Source organism: Prionailurus viverrinus, chromosome A2 (assembly GCF_022837055.1).
Source record: "Prionailurus viverrinus isolate Anna chromosome A2, UM_Priviv_1.0, whole genome shotgun sequence".
In the NCBI taxonomy this organism is placed as follows: domain Eukaryota; kingdom Metazoa; phylum Chordata; class Mammalia; order Carnivora; family Felidae; genus Prionailurus; species Prionailurus viverrinus.
Window position 1 is genome coordinate 151104365 of NC_062562.1, and position 23065 is coordinate 151127429.

General features: G+C 42.8%; 1 protein-coding gene across 10 annotated transcripts in view; it reads left to right on the plus strand.

Annotated features, from left to right (window-relative positions):
• Window positions 1-23065, plus strand: part of CALD1 (caldesmon 1) — a 211158-nt gene that overhangs the window by 172970 nt on the left and 15123 nt on the right. For 7 of the 10 annotated variants that reach the window (XM_047831711.1, XM_047831727.1, XM_047831703.1 and 4 more), the window contains 5 exons: window positions 1458-2406; window positions 3692-3766; window positions 8793-8935; window positions 16049-16313; window positions 19062-19202. In XM_047831711.1, the coding sequence (XP_047687667.1) occupies window positions 1458-2406; window positions 3692-3766; window positions 8793-8935; window positions 16049-16313; window positions 19062-19202 (1573 nt within the window). The remainder of the gene's footprint in view (window positions 1-1457; window positions 2407-3691; window positions 3767-8792; window positions 8936-16048; window positions 16314-19061; window positions 19203-23065) is intronic. The other 3 variants (XM_047831769.1, XM_047831759.1, XM_047831750.1) reach the window with 2 other exon arrangements.

The following is a 23065-nucleotide window of genomic DNA, read 5'->3' on the forward strand; positions in this document are numbered from 1 at the left end:
AAATGTGAAATGTGTTTTTTTTTTTTTTTTTTTCAAAATTAAGTGGACTTGAACTTCAGAAGGGCCCAGTTCAGTATGAACCATGAAATTTAATGGAGTTTCTAAACATGGCAAGACCTACTCTTCCAACTCTGGTCACAATTTCTGATACCACATAACTGGCTGTTTCCTGCCAGTGGAGACCAACAGCCCTGGCTTGAACTGTAACAATGAGTGCGGTGATGGATATGGTACAGTCTGGTTTTTTGAGATTTTCTTTCCTTTTTTAGCAAACATCAAATGTAACTATTTTTTATCAACTATAGAGAAAGAAGGGCAAGAGACCCTTTGTTCGTGGAAATCTTGACAAAGAATTTAGATGGTGTATGTATTAGGGTAATATCAGCCACCATAACAATGAGCCCCAAATTTTAGTAATTTAATGCAGCAACATGAATGAGTCCAATGTGGGTTTTTCTGAGTAGTAAATAGAACTGATCACCAACTAGCTTTCCTTTTGTGACTCTGTCTGCTCCTGGGGCTTTGAGGTTTTCTGATCAAGTCATCAGACAGAGATGGGAGAGGATGTGCTTCTGCTGCTTAATAGTCTTGGTCTCGACATATCACTTATGCTCACACTCAATTGGAAATTATTGGTCACATGGTTCCACCTAGATGCAAGGAAGAGTGGAGGGCAAGAAATATAATCCTTGACTGGTAGTCACCTCCCCGTGACAATGGAAGGAGGAGCATGAATTGTGGTGGACGGTTAGATGTCCCTACCATGGGGGTCACTGGCATTAGTATAGCATCCCCACACTGTAAGGTACACCTGCTTCCTTTCCAAATGCCTTATGCCCCACAGATCCAGCTCAAGAATTCTAGATGACTTGGTAATATGTGGAAATACTACGTCATACTACAAGAATTCCCTCATTTCTCAGTTTGGTCCTTGTCTTAGTTTGAGTTGTCCAGGAAGCAGATTCTGGAGCAAAAAGATTTAAACACAGGCAGTTCATTTGTGAAATGATCCCAGGAAACACTGGCGGCAGTGTGGGGAAGTGAAACAGGGAAGGAAAAGCAACCAAATAAAGGTGTCATTGCCAAGCAAGTTACCGCTGCTGGGATCTGGAGCTCAACTGCCCTGGGAGACTCAGAGATCCCGTGCAACAAGGCACCTCACAGTTATTCAACTCAAGAGGCGAGGGAGCCGAGGTATTTATACACTAATGCTCATCCATTTTCGCTTGACGGCTGGCATAGTAGAGTAGACTCCAGTGGCCAGAGAAGGACTAAGGGCAAAGGCACTCACGTGCTGTCCGCTGAAAGCCCGGCAGGCACGTACTGTTATGATACTATCCGAAGGGATATCCTGGGTGCGCGCGCACCTGGTACCACGAGCATCTGTTCCGGTGTGGGTCAGGCTACGAGAATCCAGCTGACCAGCTGACCCAAGCTGTCTTGTTTCTCTTGTACAGTGTGGCCGATGAGGAGGTCAAGACAACCACCTCAAACACCCAGGTGGAGGGTGATGACGAGGCCGCGTTCCTGGAGCGCCTGGCTCGGCGGGAGGAAAGACGCCAAAAACGCCTTCAGGAAGCACTGGAACGGCAGAAGGAGTTCGACCCAACCATCACAGACGCAGGCTTGTCGCTACCGAGCAGAAGAACGCAGAACAACACCGCCGAAAACGAAGCTGCGGAGAAGGAAGAAAAAAGTGACCGTCGCCAAGAAAGATACGAGCTAGAGGAGACAGAAATAGTCACAAAGTCCTATCAGAAGAATGACTGGAGGGACACTGAGGAGAAAAAGAAGGAAGAAAAGGAAAAGGAGGAAGAGGAGGAAGAGAAGCCAAAGCAGGGGAGCCCTGAAGAAAATCAGGTAGAGGGGCCGGTAGAAGACAGAACAACAGAAACCTCGGCAATGCCGTTGACAACTGGGCAGACCAGTGCAGAAGAGCCTCAAACAGAGGGGGAGGGGGAGCAGGGGTCAGAAGAGGCCGCCCATCGTGAAAGGAGGGAGAGGGAAGAAAAGGAGAGAGCCGAGGCAGAGAGGGCCAGGCTGGAAGCAGAAGAAAGAGAAAGAATGAAAGCTGAGGAAGAACAAAGGGTAGCGGAGGAGAAAGCAAGAATTGAAGCAGAAGAAAGAGCAGCTGCCCAAGAGAGAGAAAGGAGGGAGGCGGCCGAGAGGGAGAGGGCTAAGGAGGAAGAGAGAAGAGCAGAGGAGGAGAGGCAGCGGGCAAAGGCGGAGGAAGAACAGAAAGCTAAGCTAGAAGAGCAGAAACGCCAGCAGCTAGAAGAGAACAGAAGAGAAATGCAAGAGAAAAAGCAGAAAGGGGAAAAGGTAGACGAGAAAATAGAAGGGAAACGGGTAAATGAAAAGAAAGTACAAGAAGATAAACTTCAGACAGCTGTCCAAAAGAAACAGGTACAGTAAACATTTTGCACCAAACGTGTGATGCCTGTGACTTACGAGAAATGTAATGCACATCAGACTTGGGACCGAGGCACGTTCCTGCAGCCCCGCGTGCTTGCCCGTTTGGCAAGCCGTTCATTTTTTTCGGCCATAGCAATAGGTGAGCACAAAGCAATTGATCGATGGTTAAATATTCAATCAACCAAATTTACCAGCCAGAGAGAAATTAATTGCTCTGTGCTTGCTAGTTGCAAATACCAGAAAAATGAACTAACCCAAAGATGATAAATGTGGCGGTGCTGTGTTCACTTCTAATTCTGCACCTGCATCTAAATTCATTCCTATTAACAACGTACCTCTCTCCATAGGTCTACATGAGGCAAGAGGACCATAACTCCTCCCCATACCCACGTGTTTGGCATTTAATTAAAAATTATATTTTAAAAATTGGGGTGGGAAAGGTGACATAAAGAATCACGGTCAGAAATTTCATCTTGAGAAGGCAAAAATAACCCCCTTGAAATCAGCTGGCAGTGAAGGAGGGAAAGGAGCCAATTTGGAACTTTCATTAAAAATATGTCAAAACCATGATTTGCCATCATGTAGACCTGAACTTAATGTGGACTTGCAGAAAGCCATTCATCTGGGGTGGTATCAGTTTATAACTGACTGGTAATTAAGGGCATACATTTTACTGCTTTTGCCATCTGGATAACACAAATAAATTCATGTCGTCTGAGAAGGGTGGAAAGGGGGGCGAGGGGAATGTTTGCAAACCGTGAAAGATGTTTTTCTGTCTGCAAGCCTGCATTGAAAGCACTGTACCTAACCACCACCTGCATCCCCGCCTACCCCTACCACACACGCACACAAAAGAAAGAAAAAAGAGATGCTTGCACATTCACCTCTGCAGAGAGAACTCCCCATCACTAAGTCTGCATGGTGCTGAAGTTGTCTTTCACTCCTGCTCATCACACGGGGCTCGTGACCACAGCTACATTTGGGACAATCAGAAACGAGATGCACCAAACCACACACGAGGTTTGTAAACACGCATAAGGACCACCAGGTCACGCTAGAGTCCAGGGCGCACACTGGCAGGCACACGAGAAAAAACTTTGGTGGAAAGAAACCATCCCACGTTGCTGTTTAGAATCACTGACACCAAGGGTTATGTGAGCACTGAGTCAGCAAAATCGCAAGGCACGAGCAAAGTGACCTGAGCACCCTCTCACTCTTGTAAGCCAGAAAGGGCTTCTTTTAAACGAGTGACCTTGCCACTCTTGAACATAAAAAGGAAGAAGAAAAGGGGGCCAAAGCACAAGCTAAAAGAGAAAAGTCCCAAGAAGACAAGCCTACCTTCAAAAAAGAGGTAAATATTATTGACAAATCACCTAATCATGAAGCAACCGAGAGCAGTGTTGCATGACATTTCATGTCTGCTGATCTCAAAACTATAACCTGTGATCCAGTGTTTTTCAAGCTATGGCTTGACTTCATGATTCATTGAATGGTAACATCAACTTCGAACATCTCAAAAGTAATTGAATGTGTCAATGGGCATTTTAAAAAAATGAAATCAAACAGAAGATATCAGAGGGCATTCTAAGCAGTATTACATCATGATTTAAATTGTCCTTCTTCCTGTGAGTCACAGAAAGCTTGAAAAACACTGCTCTGATCAGTTTTTCCCACTTTCTCCACCTCTATGTGTATTGTTTTCTCCTTGAACCATCCTACTTTCATTTCAATTATGGAATATTTCCAACTGGCTTCGATTAATGATTTAACTTTCCAAAGGAAAAACACCCCCCCCCCCCACGTCTCAGTTAACACATTTGATGCACTGAAGGTGGTATTTGGTTTTCAAAAGAAAAGTCTGGCAAAATGTTCTGCATTGCATTTCTGAGGCACACACAGGAGCTGGTGCCAGGGTGTTTGACTGTAGGTAAGTAAACGAGTCAGTGGAGCAGAGGCTACTGCACAGAGGATGTCATTACCCCCGACAGAATCAAAACGCCACATCAGAAAGCCTGACCTCGTCTTAACCATTGTGTTTATGTTAGCCCCAAGTAATCCTAAAAATTGTGACAGCATCTAGTAAGTTCAAAGTACTTAAACGTGGTAGAAGGAAATCAAGGGGAGGAAGATTTGAATCTCTTTGCCCATGGAACTGAGCTGTCATTCTAGAGGGCCAGCTCCAATGGACTCTTGCTGTACTTCTCTGCCCATTATGGCATCCATCAAGAAACAGAAAAATCCATATTTAGAAAATTACATGAGAGGTGGTTATTTGCTTAAATGCTTTTTTTCATAAGACTCACAGAAAATATAAGAACCCCTAGATCATGTTATATTTATTTGGGTTAAGGTGTGTGTACCTTCCTGTTTCTCATAGACCTTGTGGTGGCTTGGGAGTAAAAACTGAATGCATGAACCCGCCCATCTAAAGGAAGGTGGAAGCAGAAATGCTAAGAACTAGGAAGCTGAATTTGGCTCCAATGAGGCAGCTAAGGAAATGGTTGAATATGGTGGGAAGCGTTGTTCTCATTTTCTGGCAGAACAACACCTACAGATTCATCTAAAAACAAAAAAAAGTGAAAGTTACTTGAAACTTAAAACAGAAATGGGCCACGTGGGCTCCTCTGGCGAGCTGGTGTTTTGTGGGGAATATCTTCACAGAAGGAAGAGGGCATAAAGTCAGAATTCAGCGATTAAGTCTGTGTGGGGGAGGAGAAGCTGGAAGAGTGCTGTGTGGATTCTGTATTTAAAATGTAATTCGCTTTCCTAAGATGTGATTTGTTTTTAATCACCAGAACATTCTATGTCTGTATGTTGTGCCTGTGAGCAAGAAACGATTCACGAGTGGCCACCCAAATCATCCCTCTGCCTCTGTCCAGAGAAAACCCCAGTCCGATAATGTCGGCGGTATAACCATCTCAGACCTGCCCCTTTCTCAGTTTGTCCTACACCCCATTCTAGAGTCCCAACACTTTTGGCCTCTTTTTTTACACAAGGCCAGATTAGCCACTCAACCCAGGCTCAAAAAAAAAAAAAAAAAATCTGGCATTCCTGCTTTAACAATGCACACGTAAATCACTGGTTGAATGACTAGTTGCGTGGTTACTTTATGTAAACAACTTTGAATTCTATTTTACATGATTTAGCCATTTCAAACACCCTCCTCCTTTTTTTTTTTTCTTTTTGTTAAAAATAAAATAAAATAAAATAAAAAAATGTCCTTTCAAGGAGAGCTATGTGGGTAAACACAAATATCACATGAGACTTCTGAGAGAAAACATTTCCAGGAGTCACTCCAGTACCTTAGAAAAAACTGTCTTTCTCCCCCTGCAGCCCTACAGTTTTAGTTGTTTGTGGTGATGGATCACAGAACATCACCAGCCTTGAAACGTTAGCTTAGCTTTCTTTTTCTCCTCTCCAACTATAAAATGCCTCTTTTTAGTTTTTCACCCTGGAGCTCTTTTCTTTTTTTTTCCTTTTTTTTTTATTTCTTTTCCTGGCCTCTAACAGAAAACCAGCTTACAGCAGAGTTGTTCATATGATATTGAAATCGATATTCCTGTCATACACCAAAGTTCCCCAAACATAGGTGTGCATACAAATCCCTGGAATCTTATGAAATGCAGAATCTGACTCGGTAGGTCTGGGATGGAGTCCAAGCTTACTGGTAAGGTCTGTGTATGCCGTTCACAAACCAAACCCTCAGTAGCAAAGACATCCATGTGACAGACATTGGACCCAAAACAGGAATTGAGGCTTCTGAGTCTAACAAAAATGTGCTGGACCTGATTTGAAATACTATAACTTGGATGAATTCTTGTGAGTCTTCTGAAATCAAATAATGCAAAGCACCATTCTACAGAGGCTGACAGCTCAGTCTTCTTGCCTTGATCACTTGACCTTTTGAGTGTCTCTCTGGCACGAGGGCATGTCAGTTGAATTCTCACCTCCACCCACCTCCACCTGTGTGTTATCCCTTTGGATACCCCCAATATCCAGAATTTCATCCAAATGTCACATTTGACCAGAGCCTTTCATATGCTAATATTATCTGAATGTGAAGCACATTAACTCTTCAGAGTACTCAGCTACCTATGAACCCATCCCCAGATTTTCTTCACGGTTACCTTCTGACCTAGAAAATCAAATGCTTTTCCCTCAGAATCTCATGAGTTTAGGTTGAATCTGCAATTGAATCCAATCCACTATGCTCCTTAAATTTAAAGGCACTATGGAATGAATTTACTTATTTATTTGTTTGCTTATTTATTTATTTCCCAGAAAGAGAAAATAATTTGCAATCCCAAATCATTATTTCACTGGGAATTTTCCTAAGAAAGTCTTCCAAAGAGACTATAAGCACACCACCCTCTATAACCTTTGCCAATAAAGGCAGAGCTTGCAAAAGAGGCAGGGGGAGGTATTTTTCTTCTCTTAGACACGTATTGTTTTACAAACCTATTTTATACACATTTTTGGTCAACAAATCAGGTAATGCATTTGGGGAGAATGGAATTATCTCTTGACTCCAAAATAAGATAAATGAGTTAAAGGGCATTTTGCCTTGCACAGTGCTCCACAAACCATGAGATTTGACTCAGAGTGTGTTTCGTGGGTCCCCTGAAATGGGACACTCTTTAGCTCCCAAATTTGTATCCCCAGATACTTCTTAACCAGGATACAAACTTCAGTCCCTGGTATCTAGGGCAATATCCAGCAATGGTAGCTCAAGATGAGAATAGGCATTGCCTATTCCTGCCTGTCAATGACATTGATTTCTTATTGGGTGAGAACAGCCACCAGAGAGCTGCAGTCAAGCTGCAGGACAGGTCAGAGCTTCCCTCTCTTCTCTGTAGCCTCTCACAACAAATCAGGAGCCAAGAGGGAAATGAGAGGGTGAAGGATCAGGAAGGAATCCTCTGATCCAACCTCTCTTATGTATATGGAGCCAACATCCCAGAGAAAATTAGGTGACTTAATTTTAGCTAGTCTGTTGATAGCACTGGAACAAAACTCATTTCCTGACTTCCGGACAGAGCTCTCAGAGAGAGTGGCAGAACAACAGCCTTCTTTTTCAGCATGTCCAAGGGATAGCCTAGGTATATCCCCCTTGGAGAAAGATTTAAGTCTTAACTAATTAGGGCAACATGGCAGTGAATAGTCTATCTGTGGTAATTTAATCATATAACATCCAAAGAAGGCAGTCAGGCAAAGGACTACGCAAGGCTCCTCAGTAAACAGAAAAAAAAAAAAAGTGCTATGCTTAGTAAAACATGTACTGTAGAAATAAGTGTTCAGAGAGTATCTGAGGAATAGCTGGAAAGAGGTGAGTGATCAGGAGGCCATTCTGGACAGCACCTGAAGGCCTAAGTTCTTATGCCTATCCTTCCTCTGTTGCTTGCTCTAGAACGTTAGTGTTTTGTCATTGGTTGTCTTGAAAACAGCAATAATGAACCTCCCCTGTTTTCACACTCATCCTTTAAGAATGGATGAGCTGATACAAGTAATCTAAGCTCTCAGCAAGCTATGTAAATTCATTTTACTTTGAAGTAATGTGTCTCATTTACCATGAGGAACTTATAATGCAAAACTCACAAAAAATTAAAGTGAACACCTGCTGTCCATGTAACACCTTCCTCTGTCTCTCCAACAATCACAAAACCACTTCTGGAGACTAAACTATTACCTGCAATGGAAGTCAAGGTAAACCCTGAAGTTTTTCCTATTCCATTTGAACTGTAGTGGTTTAGATGACTACAGACATGGCCCATGGGTCTCTGAGCCATCCCACTAAAGGTAGGGTAATTTGTCTTCTATCCTCGGGACCCTACTTACTCATTTTATTACAAGGGTGAGCTTCCTCGGCAATCTGCCAACATTGGCTTGGCAGATCTGGCTGACTTGGTAGGTTTCTTCCTTTTTCTTCTTCCACACATTTGTGTCGTTTTCAAAGGCGCACTCTTCATCCAAGAAAAAACCAGTTCAGCCAACCTAGACGTTCTCCCATCAATGCCACACTAATGATCACCCTTTTCAATGAGAACTACGAACAACTGCTCTTACACAGCATTCCCAGAACATAACTGTTTCCAAACAGCAACACCTCCACTGCTCTTGAAAACAGAACCCTAGTGAAATCAGGGATGATCTTGACTTCCTTAAATTGTGGTCAAGGTCTTTGCGCAGAGGCTGGAGGACCATAGCTCACACTCTAAGAATTTCCTCTGACCCTAGCTGTACCACATCATTCTCCAGTGGTTTATTTTACTTCTGAGTTTTCTGGCTTCCTAGTAATTCTGGGTCTTATATGGTGATACCCACCCAAACTAATATGGTTTTTATCACTGTGTTTCTTCCTGATATGTACTGTTGGCTAGATCAAAGATGAGAAGATTAAAAAGGACAAAGAGCCCAAAGAAGTGAAGAGTTTCTTGGATGGAAAGAAGGGATTTACAGAAGTGAAGTCACAGAATGGAGAATTCATGACCCACAAACTGAAACACACCGAGAACACTTTCAGGTAAGAAACAGAGACTACTTCACAATGACTGTGTTCACATGTGAAGAAAAAATAGTAGTCTCCCTATCCTGTGCCTCCAGACAGAAACGTGCTAAACAGACAACATATTTCTGTTGTGAAGTCATTGGCCATTGTCTTAGAGATACTCAGTCAGCAGGTCAGGCTATCAATCACTAACAGAAGACCAGTAGTCATTGCTCACACAAGGTTTAATCTGCTTTTCCCATTATTTAGCAGGACAGATCATGCTTAGTATCCATGTTTCTGTTCCCTCACTTAATATGCTATATAAGCTCAGCTTATTAGAAAACATTATGACTGAGGTTAATGTCATTGGTTCTTTCTATGGCCCAGCCAGGTTCATAAGAGACCCTTGTCAGTACCATTTTCAAGAATGCTTTTTTTTAAATATTTTAAATAAATGTTGCTTAAAACTGAGATTTTCCTTTGGCAAAATACTTGGGAAATGTTAGGTTAAACTAAATTAATCAGATCTCTTTACCGCAGGACTCTGAGAGCGTTTGATGTTCATTTGTATTGGGAATCTCAAAGAGGGAGGCATAGGGCACAGGACTCACGTTCCATTTAATACCCTTTGGAAAACCCTCTTGCATAACTTCACTTTCCCCTTCTTCCCCCACCCCCATCATGTTGAATACCTGGACAATTGGTTTTAGGACAGACAGACAGGTATGTGCAGGTAAATCCTTACTTCTAGATACGTCGAATACTGAGAGCTCCCTGCCAGTTTTGTAGATGGACTTATGTTATAGAAATCTGCCATGGACACCTTGGCTACATGATTCTCTGTCCCCCACTCCTACACCTACACCCCCTCCAACCGCTTGTGCCAAATTCCTACCTCTATTAATGTCACTGGCTTCTGTTCCCAATGTTCTAGAAGAGTCTTGGGTCCCTGAAACATGGATTCCCCTGGGATTGTTCTTTGTCAGCAGTCTTACCTATAGACCCTGTTTTTCTGAACAATTCAAATAAGAAAGTCCCCAAGCAAGTATTGTGTAGAAGTTGGACATATTCCTTACACCAAGGCCTTTGTAGCATTCAGAAGCGAGCAGAGCTGGTAGGGCTTTGCCCCTCTGAGCAGGCTAAAATGGGGGAATATAACTGTCCCCAAATAACTTTTCTACATACAAATTTGAGCAGAAAGGTAGTCACTTTATCCAAGGGAGAGCCTACAGAAGAATATGTGTGCATAAACAGCCTAAGTAAACTGTGTAGGACTAGGATGTGTAGAACCTATAGATGTTACTTGAGATTGGCAAGAAAGTAGATCTCAGTAGAAAATTAGGAGTTTATTTAGAATTCATAGAAAATCTAGAATCAAGTTGACTCAGGCAAGTAAGCTGAGTCCAAAGCTTGCTGAAGCACCAGTAGTTGAATATTTCAAAGCCCTATAGAAGAGTGTCAGGTTCGTGCAAAGTAGCCCATGAATATTGTCTAACAATATTACTGTCTTATTATTTGATAGTTTAAAATCTGCTTTGTGGGCATGAGTATATTTTTTTAAAGAAAAGTAATGTTTTTTTAAAAATCTGTCAGCAGATAGAAGCTTGGTTAACAATTAGCAAACTTGCCAACCAGCTTTAGTCAGAGCTCAGATTAATAATTAACACGCCCATTGTGTGGAAATCCAGAGAGCTAGGAATTCAAAGAGAATAGGTGTAGTGTTGAGAATTCTTAAATGGGACTCTTAAGTGTTCCATCTTTGGGCAGAAAACAATGACAGAAACAAGGTGCTACCGTATCATGCTTTTTTGTTCAGCTGCCAACATGGGTTCGTTTTAGTTTCGGTTCAAAGTTGATGCCAGTGGAAGCTTAGATGTCAGGTTTTGCTGTATCTACTTATGAAGTGAGGAGCTTTCTAAGGAAGGAAGTAGGAGCCTCTGTTTAGATTAGCCGAGTGCCCACTAGCCTAACTGAAAACAAGCTATGTTCATGGGGAAAGGTTTGATGTACATCTAGACCTACATCTAAAGGAACCGTGGAGAGGGCGCCTGGGTGACTCAGTCGGTTAAGCGTCGGACTTCAGCTCAGATCATGATCTGGCTGTTTGTGAGTTCGAGCCCATGTCGGGCTCTGTGCTGACAGCTCAGAGCCTGGAACCTACTTTGGATTCTGTGTCTCCCTCTCTCTGCCCTTCCCTGCTCGTGCTCTCTCTCTCTCTCTCTCTCAAAAATAAATAAACATTTTAAAAAATTTTTGGGGGGCGCCTGGGTGGCTCAGTCAGTTAAGCGTCTGACTTCAGCTCAGGTCACGATCTCACGGTCCGTGAGTTCGAGCCCCGCGTCGGGCTCTGGGCTGATGATGGCCCAGAGCCTGGAGCCTGCTTCCGATTCTGTGTCTCCCTCTCTCTCTGACCCTCCCCCGTTCATGCTCTGTCTCTCTCTGTCTCAAAAGTAAATAAACGTTAAAAAAATTTAAAAAAAGAAAAAAAATTTTTTTTTATATATATATATAAAGGAACCAAGGAGAGAGGAGAGAACTTCTGGCAGAAATTTCCATGTTAGTGGCACCCTAGTGCTGAGGGCATGCTGGTACATCCAAGTAGAGGTGATATGGACAAAACTCTTGCTCCTGGTTCGAACATAGCTCATGTTTGATTTAATTACTGCCCCCTTTGATGTTCTTGTTTTCTTGACTAGATTGTTTTCTCTGAAACATGACATTAACAAAAAAAAAACTCAACTCAATGAGCAATGTATAGAAATAGATTACACCAAGGTTTTCTAGAAAGTTCGAAATGAGCATTTGTTTTGTTTTCTATTTTTAACTTGGTAACTGAAGTTTTGTCTAATTATAGGAAAAAAGATCCTCATTACGAAACATTCAGAAAATAGGGGCACCCAAGTGGCTCAGTCGGTTGAGCGTCCGACTTCGGCTCAGGTCATGATCTCACAGTTCGTGAGTTCAAGCCCCGCGTCAGCCTCTGTGCTAACAGCTCAGAGCCTAGAGCCTGCTTCAGATTCTATGTCTCCCTCTCTCTCTGCCCCACCCCCACTCATGCTCTGTCTCTCTCTGTCTTAAAAATAAATAAAACATTAAAAAAAAAACTTAGGAACATTCAGAAAATAGAAGTACACCAGTAACACTTTTTCCAAATATTTTCTATGTCTATATAGTCAAAATAGACAAATATGTATAGTGTGTATACATAACTCTGTTTTTCCATTGATTCTTGCAATATACGTAACAGTTTATCGTAGCTACCTTTTCTGTACCAATGAATATGAGGTTACAATTAATAATGTTAGAGTATTCCACCAGACCAACGTGTCATGATTTATGGAACCAGTCCCTAATGATAGGCATTCTGATTGTCCAAAATGAAGACTGAGCGACACCTAGTGGAATCTGGAGAAGTTTTTAGAGGCTTGTGTTCTGTAGGTCCCAACTCCTGTGCACTAACTAACATGATGAACGCAGAGAGCAAACTCATTTCTGAAGATGGAAAGACCTGGAATTAACTCGGGGGGAGATTTTCTCTCTAAGTCACAGACCTAGGAACTTATAAGACCCTGAAAGAGCAACATCAGGTTTTAAGGGACCCTCTAACCTTTGTTTGAGTTCAAAATAAAAGAGTACATCTTTAACTCCCAAGAACCTACAACAGTATTTTAAAACTTTTTAACCTAAACTCTTAGTCAGAAATAAATTTGACATCATGACCCAATACAAAGCTACGTATATTCTTAAAACCCAAACGAGCATGTCAAGAAATGGTGCTTTCCCTTGCTCTATGCAATACACTTTGATGTTTTTGGTTTTGTTGTGTATTAATTTTAATGCTGATTATAATCTACAATATTGATTTTCCATCCTGCCACTTGCAAAGGTTGGAAAGGACAGAGTATACTCAGAACTACCTCAGGGTTCAAAAAACAGGAGTTATACACATAAGATCAGTATTGGCAATTATGTAGTCTTGAACTCATTTTCTGCTTTATTCTTTTTCTTGCTCCATAGCTAGAAACACCGAGCCCTTCTCTACATGGAATAAGTTATATCAGACGGTGGTAATTCATCTGTTCCTTAGACAAAGTGTTAGGGATGGGCTCCCTGTGTTCGGAGCTAGTTAAGCATGACCTCACTGCCTGTTAATGAGTACTTAAGTAGCTGGCAAGCTACGTCCTTGTCTCTTATGTAAGGACTCTCTGTAACTAGGCACACTTTTGAGCACAGCACTAAATTCTCCTAAATAAAGTGCTCAGAGGATCCAGCTTAACGTGAGTTTTGCATGAAACATGGTTCTCTGATGCAGTTCTTCTGTCACAACCAACATGTTTTGGAGACAATTATCAATGGCATAACTCTATTAGATAGCAAATTTATCAAAGGATCTCAGAGTCGGTAGGGGCTAATGATCTCTCTCCTTTTTACATGATTTGTGGGAAAACACTAGGAATACCAGTCCTGACGTGCATTTTATTGTTTTTAATGTTTATTTTTGAGAAAGAGGTAGGAGTGGGGGAGGGGCAGAGAGAGAGAGAGGGAGAGAGAGAATCCCAAGCAGGTTCCTCCCTGACAGCAGAGAGCCCAATGCAGGGCTGGAACTCAAGAACCGTGAGATCATGACCTGAGCTGAAGTCAGAGGCTTAACCAACTGAGCCACCCAGGCGCCCCCTGTAGTACAATTTTAACATAAGGACACTTGGGATAGTGTTCTGTCTCTGGTCTTTTTTTAATGTTTGTTTATTTATTTATTTATGTAGAGAGACAGAGAGGGAGAGAGAGAGTGCAAGTGGGGGAGGGACAGAGAAAGAGGGGGACAGAGGATCAGAAGCAGGCTCTGAGCTGACAGCAGAGAATCCAATGTGGGGTTCGAACCCACAAACCATAAGTTCATGACCTGAGGCTAAATCAGATGCTTAACCGACCGAGCCACCCAGGTGCCCCGTCTCTAGTCTTAACATGTTCCCAGTTCTACAATGAAATCTCTGTGGTTCTCCTTAATCCCAAAAGAAAACTTCAACTGACTTTCAATTTTATTTCTAACTCACAAAAAACGTACCCATTTTCTTGTTGTTTTATATGCTGTGCCATCTGATGAAGCATTGCTTCCACTCGAGCATGGAAGGTAGTTAGGCCTAGACTGCAGAAATTCTAGAGACTTAAATCCCTCACAGACCCTCTGGTCTTCAGGGTAGGAGGTGAAAGGTAGAGGCCAGCACATTCAATTCAGTTGATTTTTTATTTTCTAACAAACCCTATTTAACACCTGATATAATTATAGTGCAGTGGAAAAAAAGAGTATACTTGGGAGAGAAACACTAGAATCTGGTCATGGCCCTACCACTTGCTACTGAAAATTGGGCAGACTGTTTTTCTGCCCTCACGTATCATTTCCTTACTTGTAAAGTGGGGGTATTAACCTAACCTGCCAACTACCTGGTTACTGTGGCTATTAAATGAGATAATAAATATGAAAAGGGTCTACACAGCATAAGTAACAACCCTAAAGACACGATATCAGAACTAATTTAGTAATGTTAAGTCCTGATCAGGAATAGTCGTGTCATGTTAGACCACACAAACTGATGCCATAGGTAATGCAGTTGTTCAGAGCTTTCTTGGGGGCACCTGTGTTGGAATAGACCTACAAGCCTGTGGTTAGCTCTCAATCGAGAGGCAAAGGGGAATCCCATCTGCCAGAGATCAGCTGCTAGAGTTGAGTTCAAGACAAAGATGATAAAGCAGCTTTATTTCAGTGCCTCCCCTAGTTCCAGCCGTCTTTTCTTGTCTCCAGTCTAGATCCAGGATTCCAGACAGACCCAAATTAACCAGTTACTTATGGCAGAGGACTACTAGCGTCACTCCTAGACTTTTAGAACTCAATCTAAAAGCAATGTTTTGTGTTACATACCTCCCTTCCTAGTAACAACTAATTTTTATGATGATACATAAATCAACATTGATTTAATAGTTAATTTCATGGGGTTCAAAGAATAGCCCACTGAGGTAAAGAGAACAAATGATATTTGCCCATTTTTTCCATGTTGTATCACTCATCATTAAAAAAATTATTTTTTCACTGCGGTAAAACATGTAACATAAAATTTACGATCTTAACCATTTTTTAAATGTTTTTGTTTATTTTGAGAGATTGGGAGAGAGAGAGAGAGTGTGCAAGTAGGGGCGGGGCAGAGAGGAAGAGAGAGAAAATCCCAAGCAAGCAGGCCCGCACATCAGCACAGAGCCTGATGCCCAGCTTGAACTTACAAACTGTGACATCATGACCTGAGCAGAAATCAAGAGTCGGTTAACTGACTGAGCCACCCAGGCGCCCCACCATCTTAACCAGTCAGTAGTGTTAAGCACACTCACAGTGTTGTGAAACATCTCCAGAACTTTCTCATCTTGCAGACCTGAAACTCTATATCCATAAATAACTCCCCACAGCCACTGATAAGCACCAATCTACTTTCTGGTTCCCTGAATTGACAACTTTAGATAACTCAGAAGTGGAATTATGTAACATTTGTCTTTTGGGGACTGGTTTATTTCGTGTAGTATAATATCCTTAAGGTTCATCCATGTTGTCGCATAGGACAGGATTCCCTTACTTTTTAAGGCTGAATGATAGTACACTGTATGTATGCACCGCTTTCTGTTTGTTTTTTCATTTGTTGATGGACATGTGGGTTGCTCCCGCTCGTGGCTGTTGTGAATAATACCGCTATGAACAAGGGTATGTGAGATCTTTTCAAGATCTTTTGGGTATATACTCAATGGGACTGTCGGACTATATGGTAGTTTTACTGTTAAGTTTTTAAGGAACCTCCCTACTGTTTTCCCTAGTGGTTGCGTTGTTTTGCCCATTTTCCATTTGCCATTTTCCCACCATCAGCGTCCGTTTGCCCCTTTGTACAACAGGACACCAAGGGTAAGTGGTAGTAAGGGATCAGATTCAGACCTTGAGACTTCAGGCGGACCCCAACCTACCCTTGGGGCGGGTGTGAACATCCACTGTCCAACGACTACCAACGACCGGCCGTGGAGATTTCTTTTGGTCTGGGGTGCAAAGCCTGCAGACGACATCCCTCCCAGGAGGCTGCCCAACTGACATTTATCAAACTCCTTTGTGTTTCCGGACAGCCGCCCGGGAGCAGGAGCGAAGGTGAGCGAGGCCAAGGAGGCCGAAGGCACTTCGCAGGTGGAAGCCGGCAAGCGCCTGGAGGAGCTTCGCCGCCGCCGCGGGGAAACGGAGAGCGAGGAGTTCGAGAAGCTCAAACAGAAACAGCAGGAGGCAGCCCTGGAGCTGGAGGAGCTGAAGAAAAAGCGGGAAGAGCGAAGAAAGGTCCTAGAGGAGGAAGAGCAGAGGCGGAAGCAGGAGGAAGCAGAGAGAAAAGTCCGAGAGGAGGTAAGGAGGGCGCAGTTTACCCAAGCCCGCAGTCCGCGTCTGGCGACCCTTGTAGCCCGGGGAATAATGTTTTCGCTGGTGCAGTGCTGCTGCACGGACTCTTACAAATACATTTTAAGAATAATAAACTCACCGTGCATTAGGCACAGTTCTAAACCCTTTACACATAGTAGTCTTTATCCAATTGTAAGAACTTTCTGACGTGAGTAGTCTTATTACCCCATTTTTCAGACGAGGAAACCGAGGCACAGAGCAGTTTTGTCATTTTCTATGGTCCCATTTACCTTAACCCATTCCCCTCTACTGTCTCTCAATAAAGAACAGCAAGCAGAGGAGGATGAAAAGGTCTGCAGATTCGTTATAAGATCTGAGAGTCACATGATAGTTGTTTTCTGATATTGGCAGGGTTTTTATAGAGAAGATTTTTTTAAGTAGCTTTGCTTTTTTTTTTTTAATGGAAGAATAAGGAGACGAAGTGGTCAGAAGCAGGGACAGTATCTGCTTTGTTCATTACTGTAAACCCAGGACCCAACACAGTGCCAGGCATAGAGCAGGAGCCCGGTAATTACGAACAGATGAATATGTTCCGTCTCTTAAGACAAAACTGAAAACAACAGATAAAGTTACAGAAGGCAAATTTTGAAAACTGAAAAAGTGCTTAACCAACTACAGCTTTACAAGGTGCATTCTTTCCTTTCATCCTGAAGTACATCATTATTCCCGTTTTTTGGATAAACAAAAGGGAATCAAATTATGTGAGTGACTTGTGTGTTACTTGACTAATAAATGGTAGAATCAGGATTGAGACCTCAATTCTCCAAATGAGCTTAGAGCTTTGCCCTCTAATCTTAGAAGAGAGTGACCTTCCATCGATCCAACTATGCGCAAAGACAGCAGATGGCTTTCTGACATGGATCCTCTACAAAAATTCCCTAACCTGGGGCGCCTGGGTGGCGCAGTCGGTTGAGCGTCCGACTTCAGCCAGGTCACGATCTCGCGGTCCGGGAGTTCGAGCCCCGCCTTGGGCTCTGGGCTGATGGCTCAGAGCCTGGAGCCTGTTTCCGATTCTGTGTCTCCCTCCCTCTCTGCCCCTCCCCTGTTCATGCTCTGTCTCTCTCTGTCCCAAAAATAAATAAATGTTGAAAAAAAATTAAAAAAAAAAAAATTCCCTAACCTGTGTGGAAAGTCTGGATAAATTATTCCAAGGTCTCTTCCAACTCCAGCTCTCAATGGGCCAGTTGCCTTTGGTTGGGAAGTAATTGGGATGATAGCTCTTTAGAATCAAGCATACCTGGGCTTGTATTTTCTGCCACTTGCAAGCTGGGACCTTGGCAGAGTTCCTGGACTGTGCTAAAACTTCTTTGCCTTATCTGGGAAATAATGTGGTTACAGGATTGATGCCACGATCAAACAGATAATTGTGTTCGTGGTGCCTGCTAGTTATAATTATCGTTAACATTGTCATTATTTGTTATTCAGGGGAGCAGAGTGTCAACGGAGGCAGAAGAGAAACACTTAGAATTGGTTTGGACCTAGAAGATTATTTGGGCTAACCTCCTGCCAAACAGTGTCTTAGTCAGTGGAACCACAATCACAGATTGTGTGGCCTACGAACAACAGAGATTTATTTCTCACAGTTCTGGAGGTTGGGGAGTTCAAGATCAAGGCGTCAACAATTCTGTGTCTTACCATTTCATAGACCATGGTCTTTCCACTGTGTCCTCATTTGGCAGAAAGGGGAAGAGAGCTCTCTGGGGCCTGTCTTAGTGCCATTCAGGAAGACTTCATTCTCAGGATCTAAACACCTCCCAAAGGCCCCACCTCCTAAACCGTCACTCTGGGGGTTAGGACGTTAATGTATGAATGGCAGTGGAGGAGGGGGATCCTCAAACATTCAGCCCATAACACAGAGGATCCTTCTGCCACATCCTCTGACAAACGAACATCCAATCTCTGCTTGGGAACCTACAGTTTAAAAACTACAAAAAACTACACACATCTCTCAGTAAACCGTTCATAGAGGATGTGCAACTGGATGGGAGCTCTGAATGTTTTGCCTGAGAGAGGAGACAGGGGAGAGTATTGCAGACCAGGAATTAAGGCACAGGGGGGCTAGTAGGACACATAGGGTGAACATCTGTGACTGTCTTGGTGCAGTGTCTGTGTATTTCAGGTTTGTCAAACCATCTACAATAATCTACTCCGTGGCGGTGGAGACAACCATAAAATTATCTCTTGTACAGTTTGAACATAATACTCTAGATTTAACATAAACTTTGCCCACCAGCTGTCTCATCCGTCTTCACAACTCTCCTCAGAAGGAGGTGGAAGGGACATATATTTATCTTTAATATATACAGAAACAGAAGGTCAGTGGTAAATGCCCCGACAGGATGATAATGATAAGGGCCAGCTTCACACTGATCCTAGGAATTTTACATGGGTTTCTCATTTAGCCCTTGCTAAAGCTGTCATTATCCCCATCTTACAGATGAAAAACTGAGGCATTGAACAGATGAGTAACGCGGCCAAGGTCACACAGTTGGGAAGTGGCCGCGCCAGAGTGTCAGGCAGGTGGACTCACGGGCTCAGGCTTCATCTCTGGCGACCACCCTGGAGGAGGGGGTGGCATGCAGTCCAGAAACCCACTCTTTCCCCTGCGGCACCACTGCTTCTTCCCCTACAGCCCTCTTTCCTTCTGGCTGGAAGCTGATATCGATGTCCGTGTTATTTGTTCTCCTGTCTCAGGAAGAGAAGAGGAGGCTAAGGGAAGAGATTGAAAAGCGGAGGGCAGAAGCTGCTGAGAAACGTCAGAAGATGCCAGAAGACAGCTTATCAGATGACAAGAAGCCATTCAAATGTTTCACCCCCAAAGGTTCATCTCTCAAGGTATTTTTTTCTCCCAGAAAGATTTCTCATCACACCTCTGTCATAATGTGATGGAAACCTGACCTCAGCCCCTTACTTGGCTCTTCATCATGTGGAGCCTCTGCTTCACTGACCTTTCTGCTCCTTCTTTCAGCCTTTTCACAGCTTACCATTGTTGGCAACGTGAAGGAAGGAGAGAAGTGAGGTGGAGAAATTGCTGTCTGTTGTTTCTTAGATGCTTTGGTGTGTGTTAAAGTGACATTCAGCGATTACCTCTAGATTTCACTGACCTGTGCCCTCCCGAGGCCTCATTGCTGTGAGCAATTGAAAATGGAAACGTTTAAAGTTCACCAAGTGGGCAACCGTATTATAAAGGCTGCTTTTCATTTTTAATTTGTCATTGTTAAAAGTAGGGCAGCTGGAAGGGGTACTGGTCAAATTTGAAAGCCGTTATCACAGGAGGAAATGAAGTGTGCCTTGGATAGGGTCCTTTGCCAGGATGAGTCTGGTCCCATCGCTGCCTTCAAGGAGCACAGCTCCCACTTGCCGGAAGTGGGAGAAAAGAGAACAAGCAGAAGGGAGCCCAGTCAAGGACATGGTGGAAGGGTTGACATGCAGAGCAATGAGAACAGAAGCAAGAAAGTGCTATCTATTACTTACACTCAATCTGCCATTATTTTCAAATATATGTCTTTTGTTTTGAGAGTTAACATGTACTGAGCACCTGGCACAGTGAAGATAGTCATTTGTTGAATGAAAAAATGAATTAATGAATCTTCAGAGATTGGAACTTTTAACGCTTTCGCTTCACCTTCATTTTCCATCAACGTAGCAAGGCTACAAAGCATTGACGATGGGCAAAACCAGGAGAGACTCATAGCCAGCCTCCAGCTGGTTAAGTATGTGCATGTGTGTGTCTATAATTGTGTGTGTGAGATCACCTCATGTGGCCCACTAAAATGTCCAAAAGCCAGTTACTTACATTTTATACCTATTACCTGTTTCACAGGAAAATCAGCATGTTTGATCCCTAAGGAACTTCACCGAGTCTTTTTGATCATCTGGGCCCCAGTCATACCCTGCCACTTCCCTAATGAACTCCGTGTACTCAAACCCTCTGTTCTCAGGATCTGCTTCAGGGGGGAATCCGAACTAAGCCACTGGGGGATTTTATTGTTTAATAGTTGCTATTTATAATGTACCCGATGCATGCTAGGTACTATGAGGGAGAGAAGTACAAAGCAAGGTCGCTGCCCCTGTGGCATTAACACAGTCAACTGCTCTGGGGAATCCAAGGATTACCGGGTAACTAAATGCAGACTACCGGCACAGTGAGATCTTAGAACTGAGCAAAGTCAGTAGAGGGAAGCTTTGTGGAGTAGAGGAGCTTTATTCATGCACACTGAGATTTGGATTTCAGGGGTGCCTGGGTGGCTCAATGGGTTAAGTGTCTGACTCTTGATTTCGGCTCAGGTCATGATCTCACCGTTTGTGAGTTTGGGCTCTGCGTTGACAGCCTGGAGCCTGCTTGGGATTCTGTCTCCCTCTCTCTCTCTGCCCCTCCTCTGCTTGCTCACTCTCTCTCTCTCTCTCTCTCTCTCTCTCAAAAATAAATAAATAAAAAGAAATTTGGATGTCATAAAATTTTCCTGTGTCATAAAATATTCTTCTTTTGGATTTTAAAACCATTTAACAATATAAAACTCATTCTTAGCTTGAGTGCCATGTGAAAACCATGGCCTGCATAAGACCCATGGGCACATGGGCCGTAGTTTGCAGATCCCCACTATAGAGGAAAGAACAGAAAGGCAAAACAAAACACACATACACACACACACACACACACACACACACATACACACACACACACACACACACACACACACACACACACACACATACAAAATCCACTCAGTTCAGGCTATCTCCATGCAATGACCAGAGTTTGTTGTGTTCCAAGTCTGGGTCCTTGTGTTCCTGCTTCATCAATAATCAAAGATCCTTCTATCTTCCTTGAAATCTCACCCAAGCTAAACTTTCCTTGAACAATCTTGGTAACATGAAGAAAGTAGGGGAACATCTATACTTCTAATTTCTATTCTTCCTATTTGCAGGAGAAACTACAGTCTATCCTCCTTCTTCAAATATCTCCTCTCAACTAAATTCTTCAACTTACTTAATTTCTCTGGTCTTTTCCTCAACCAGACTCCTGGCTTCCCATTTCATAGTCTCCCAGGAGGCCATTCATCTGCCCCCTCCGTTGGAGAAGCATGTGTGAGCAATCAAAGTATTTATGTTAAAAAGAAACAAAACATTTTTAAATTTCTATATAACAGAGACACGCTTTCAGGAACAGACAATCTATTGCTTTTCTCCATAGTATGTGCCTTGAAGAATTTGCTGTGGCTCTGGTTTTAGAGCTCAATCTCATATGCTACCATTGAATTCCTACCATTGTTGCTACTCTTGGCCCTGTGACTTTTGTAAGTGGTTGTAAGTTAACATTGTAGCATGCCAATGCAAGGGAAAACATTTGCTATCTGACCTCAAAATATTATCAACTCATGTATTTTGTTAAGTTCTCATGACTCCTTCTATTCCTTTGTCTGGGAAACTGAACCTGGTTTCGCACAGTTAAATTTTGTTAGCAGTGAATTATTTTTCTTACATAATCCATGCACAGAACAAATTTTAAGTAAATTAAATATAAAATTGGGTTTTTATTGTTGTTGTTTCCATATTTTGGTGGTGAAAGGGGTGTAGAGGAAGGAGAGAGCCAATTTTAGAAAATGAATAGCGTGCTTTTCTCCCGAGTTTCATCAGGACAACACCGCCACCTCTCGGTCTTCAGAAGAACCAACTCCTGTCGTTAAACTACAGAAATGTGTGTAGTGTAAATCCAGTACACATTGTTACATTGTCTAGATTAACCAAGTTAAGGAATTTTCCGATAGGAATGCACCCATAAGTGCATGGTTAGCCCCGACAAAATGCGATAATGAAGTCAAGCTATATTAAATACCGTAGATACAAAAGGAGATGTTGGCTTCCGAGAATCTCTGTAATTTGAATTAATGGGATAGCCGAGGTCAAAAGCTCATCCCGGAGTTGGAAGGATGCTAGAAGTGCTACAAAGAGCAAGTCTCACCTCTGCTTCCCCTTACTCATGCCTCCGGCCTTCACTATGTGTTTCATTCCTCCATCCCCCCTCCTCTGTGTGTGTTCCCCAAATCTTTGTGCATGGGTTTGCTCCACAACAAATGTCCTATCTCCTGTACCTCACGCACCCTCACTTCTATAAACTCACTGATAAAACTGTGTCAACTGTAAACTAAAAATCTCAGCTCCGAATCAAACCTACTGCATATCTTCTCCACCAACCCCAGAAACTCACTTCTCCTATGGAGAAGCATTTTCTTCTTATCTTTACTTGGTACCTATCACTTGAATGTTCAGTATTTCATTCATATGTTCTGTTAGTCTTCGCTACTGACTGTGTCCTCCTTAAAGAAAGGGATACTGTCTCATACATTGTCGAGTGTTCAATTTTATCCAGTGGGTACTCAGTATATAATTTATTGCTTAGTTACTTAGCTGACAGGCTGGTAGGGTTAAAAGATGGTTAGATGGATGGATGGATAGATGGATGGATGGGTGAGTGGATGGATGAATGGATGGATGAATGATGGATGGATAGAGGATGGATGGATGGGTGGACAGACGGATGGATGGATGGATAATATTAAAAGTGCCAGTGCATTGCATGGTTTCAATGTATTTCACCTATTCAACTGGGAACTTTTTCTCCAGGGGTGCACTTCTAAGTTTATATTAAAATCAGGAAAATAAGATTTAAGACGCTTCGCATCCCACAAACTCAGGGC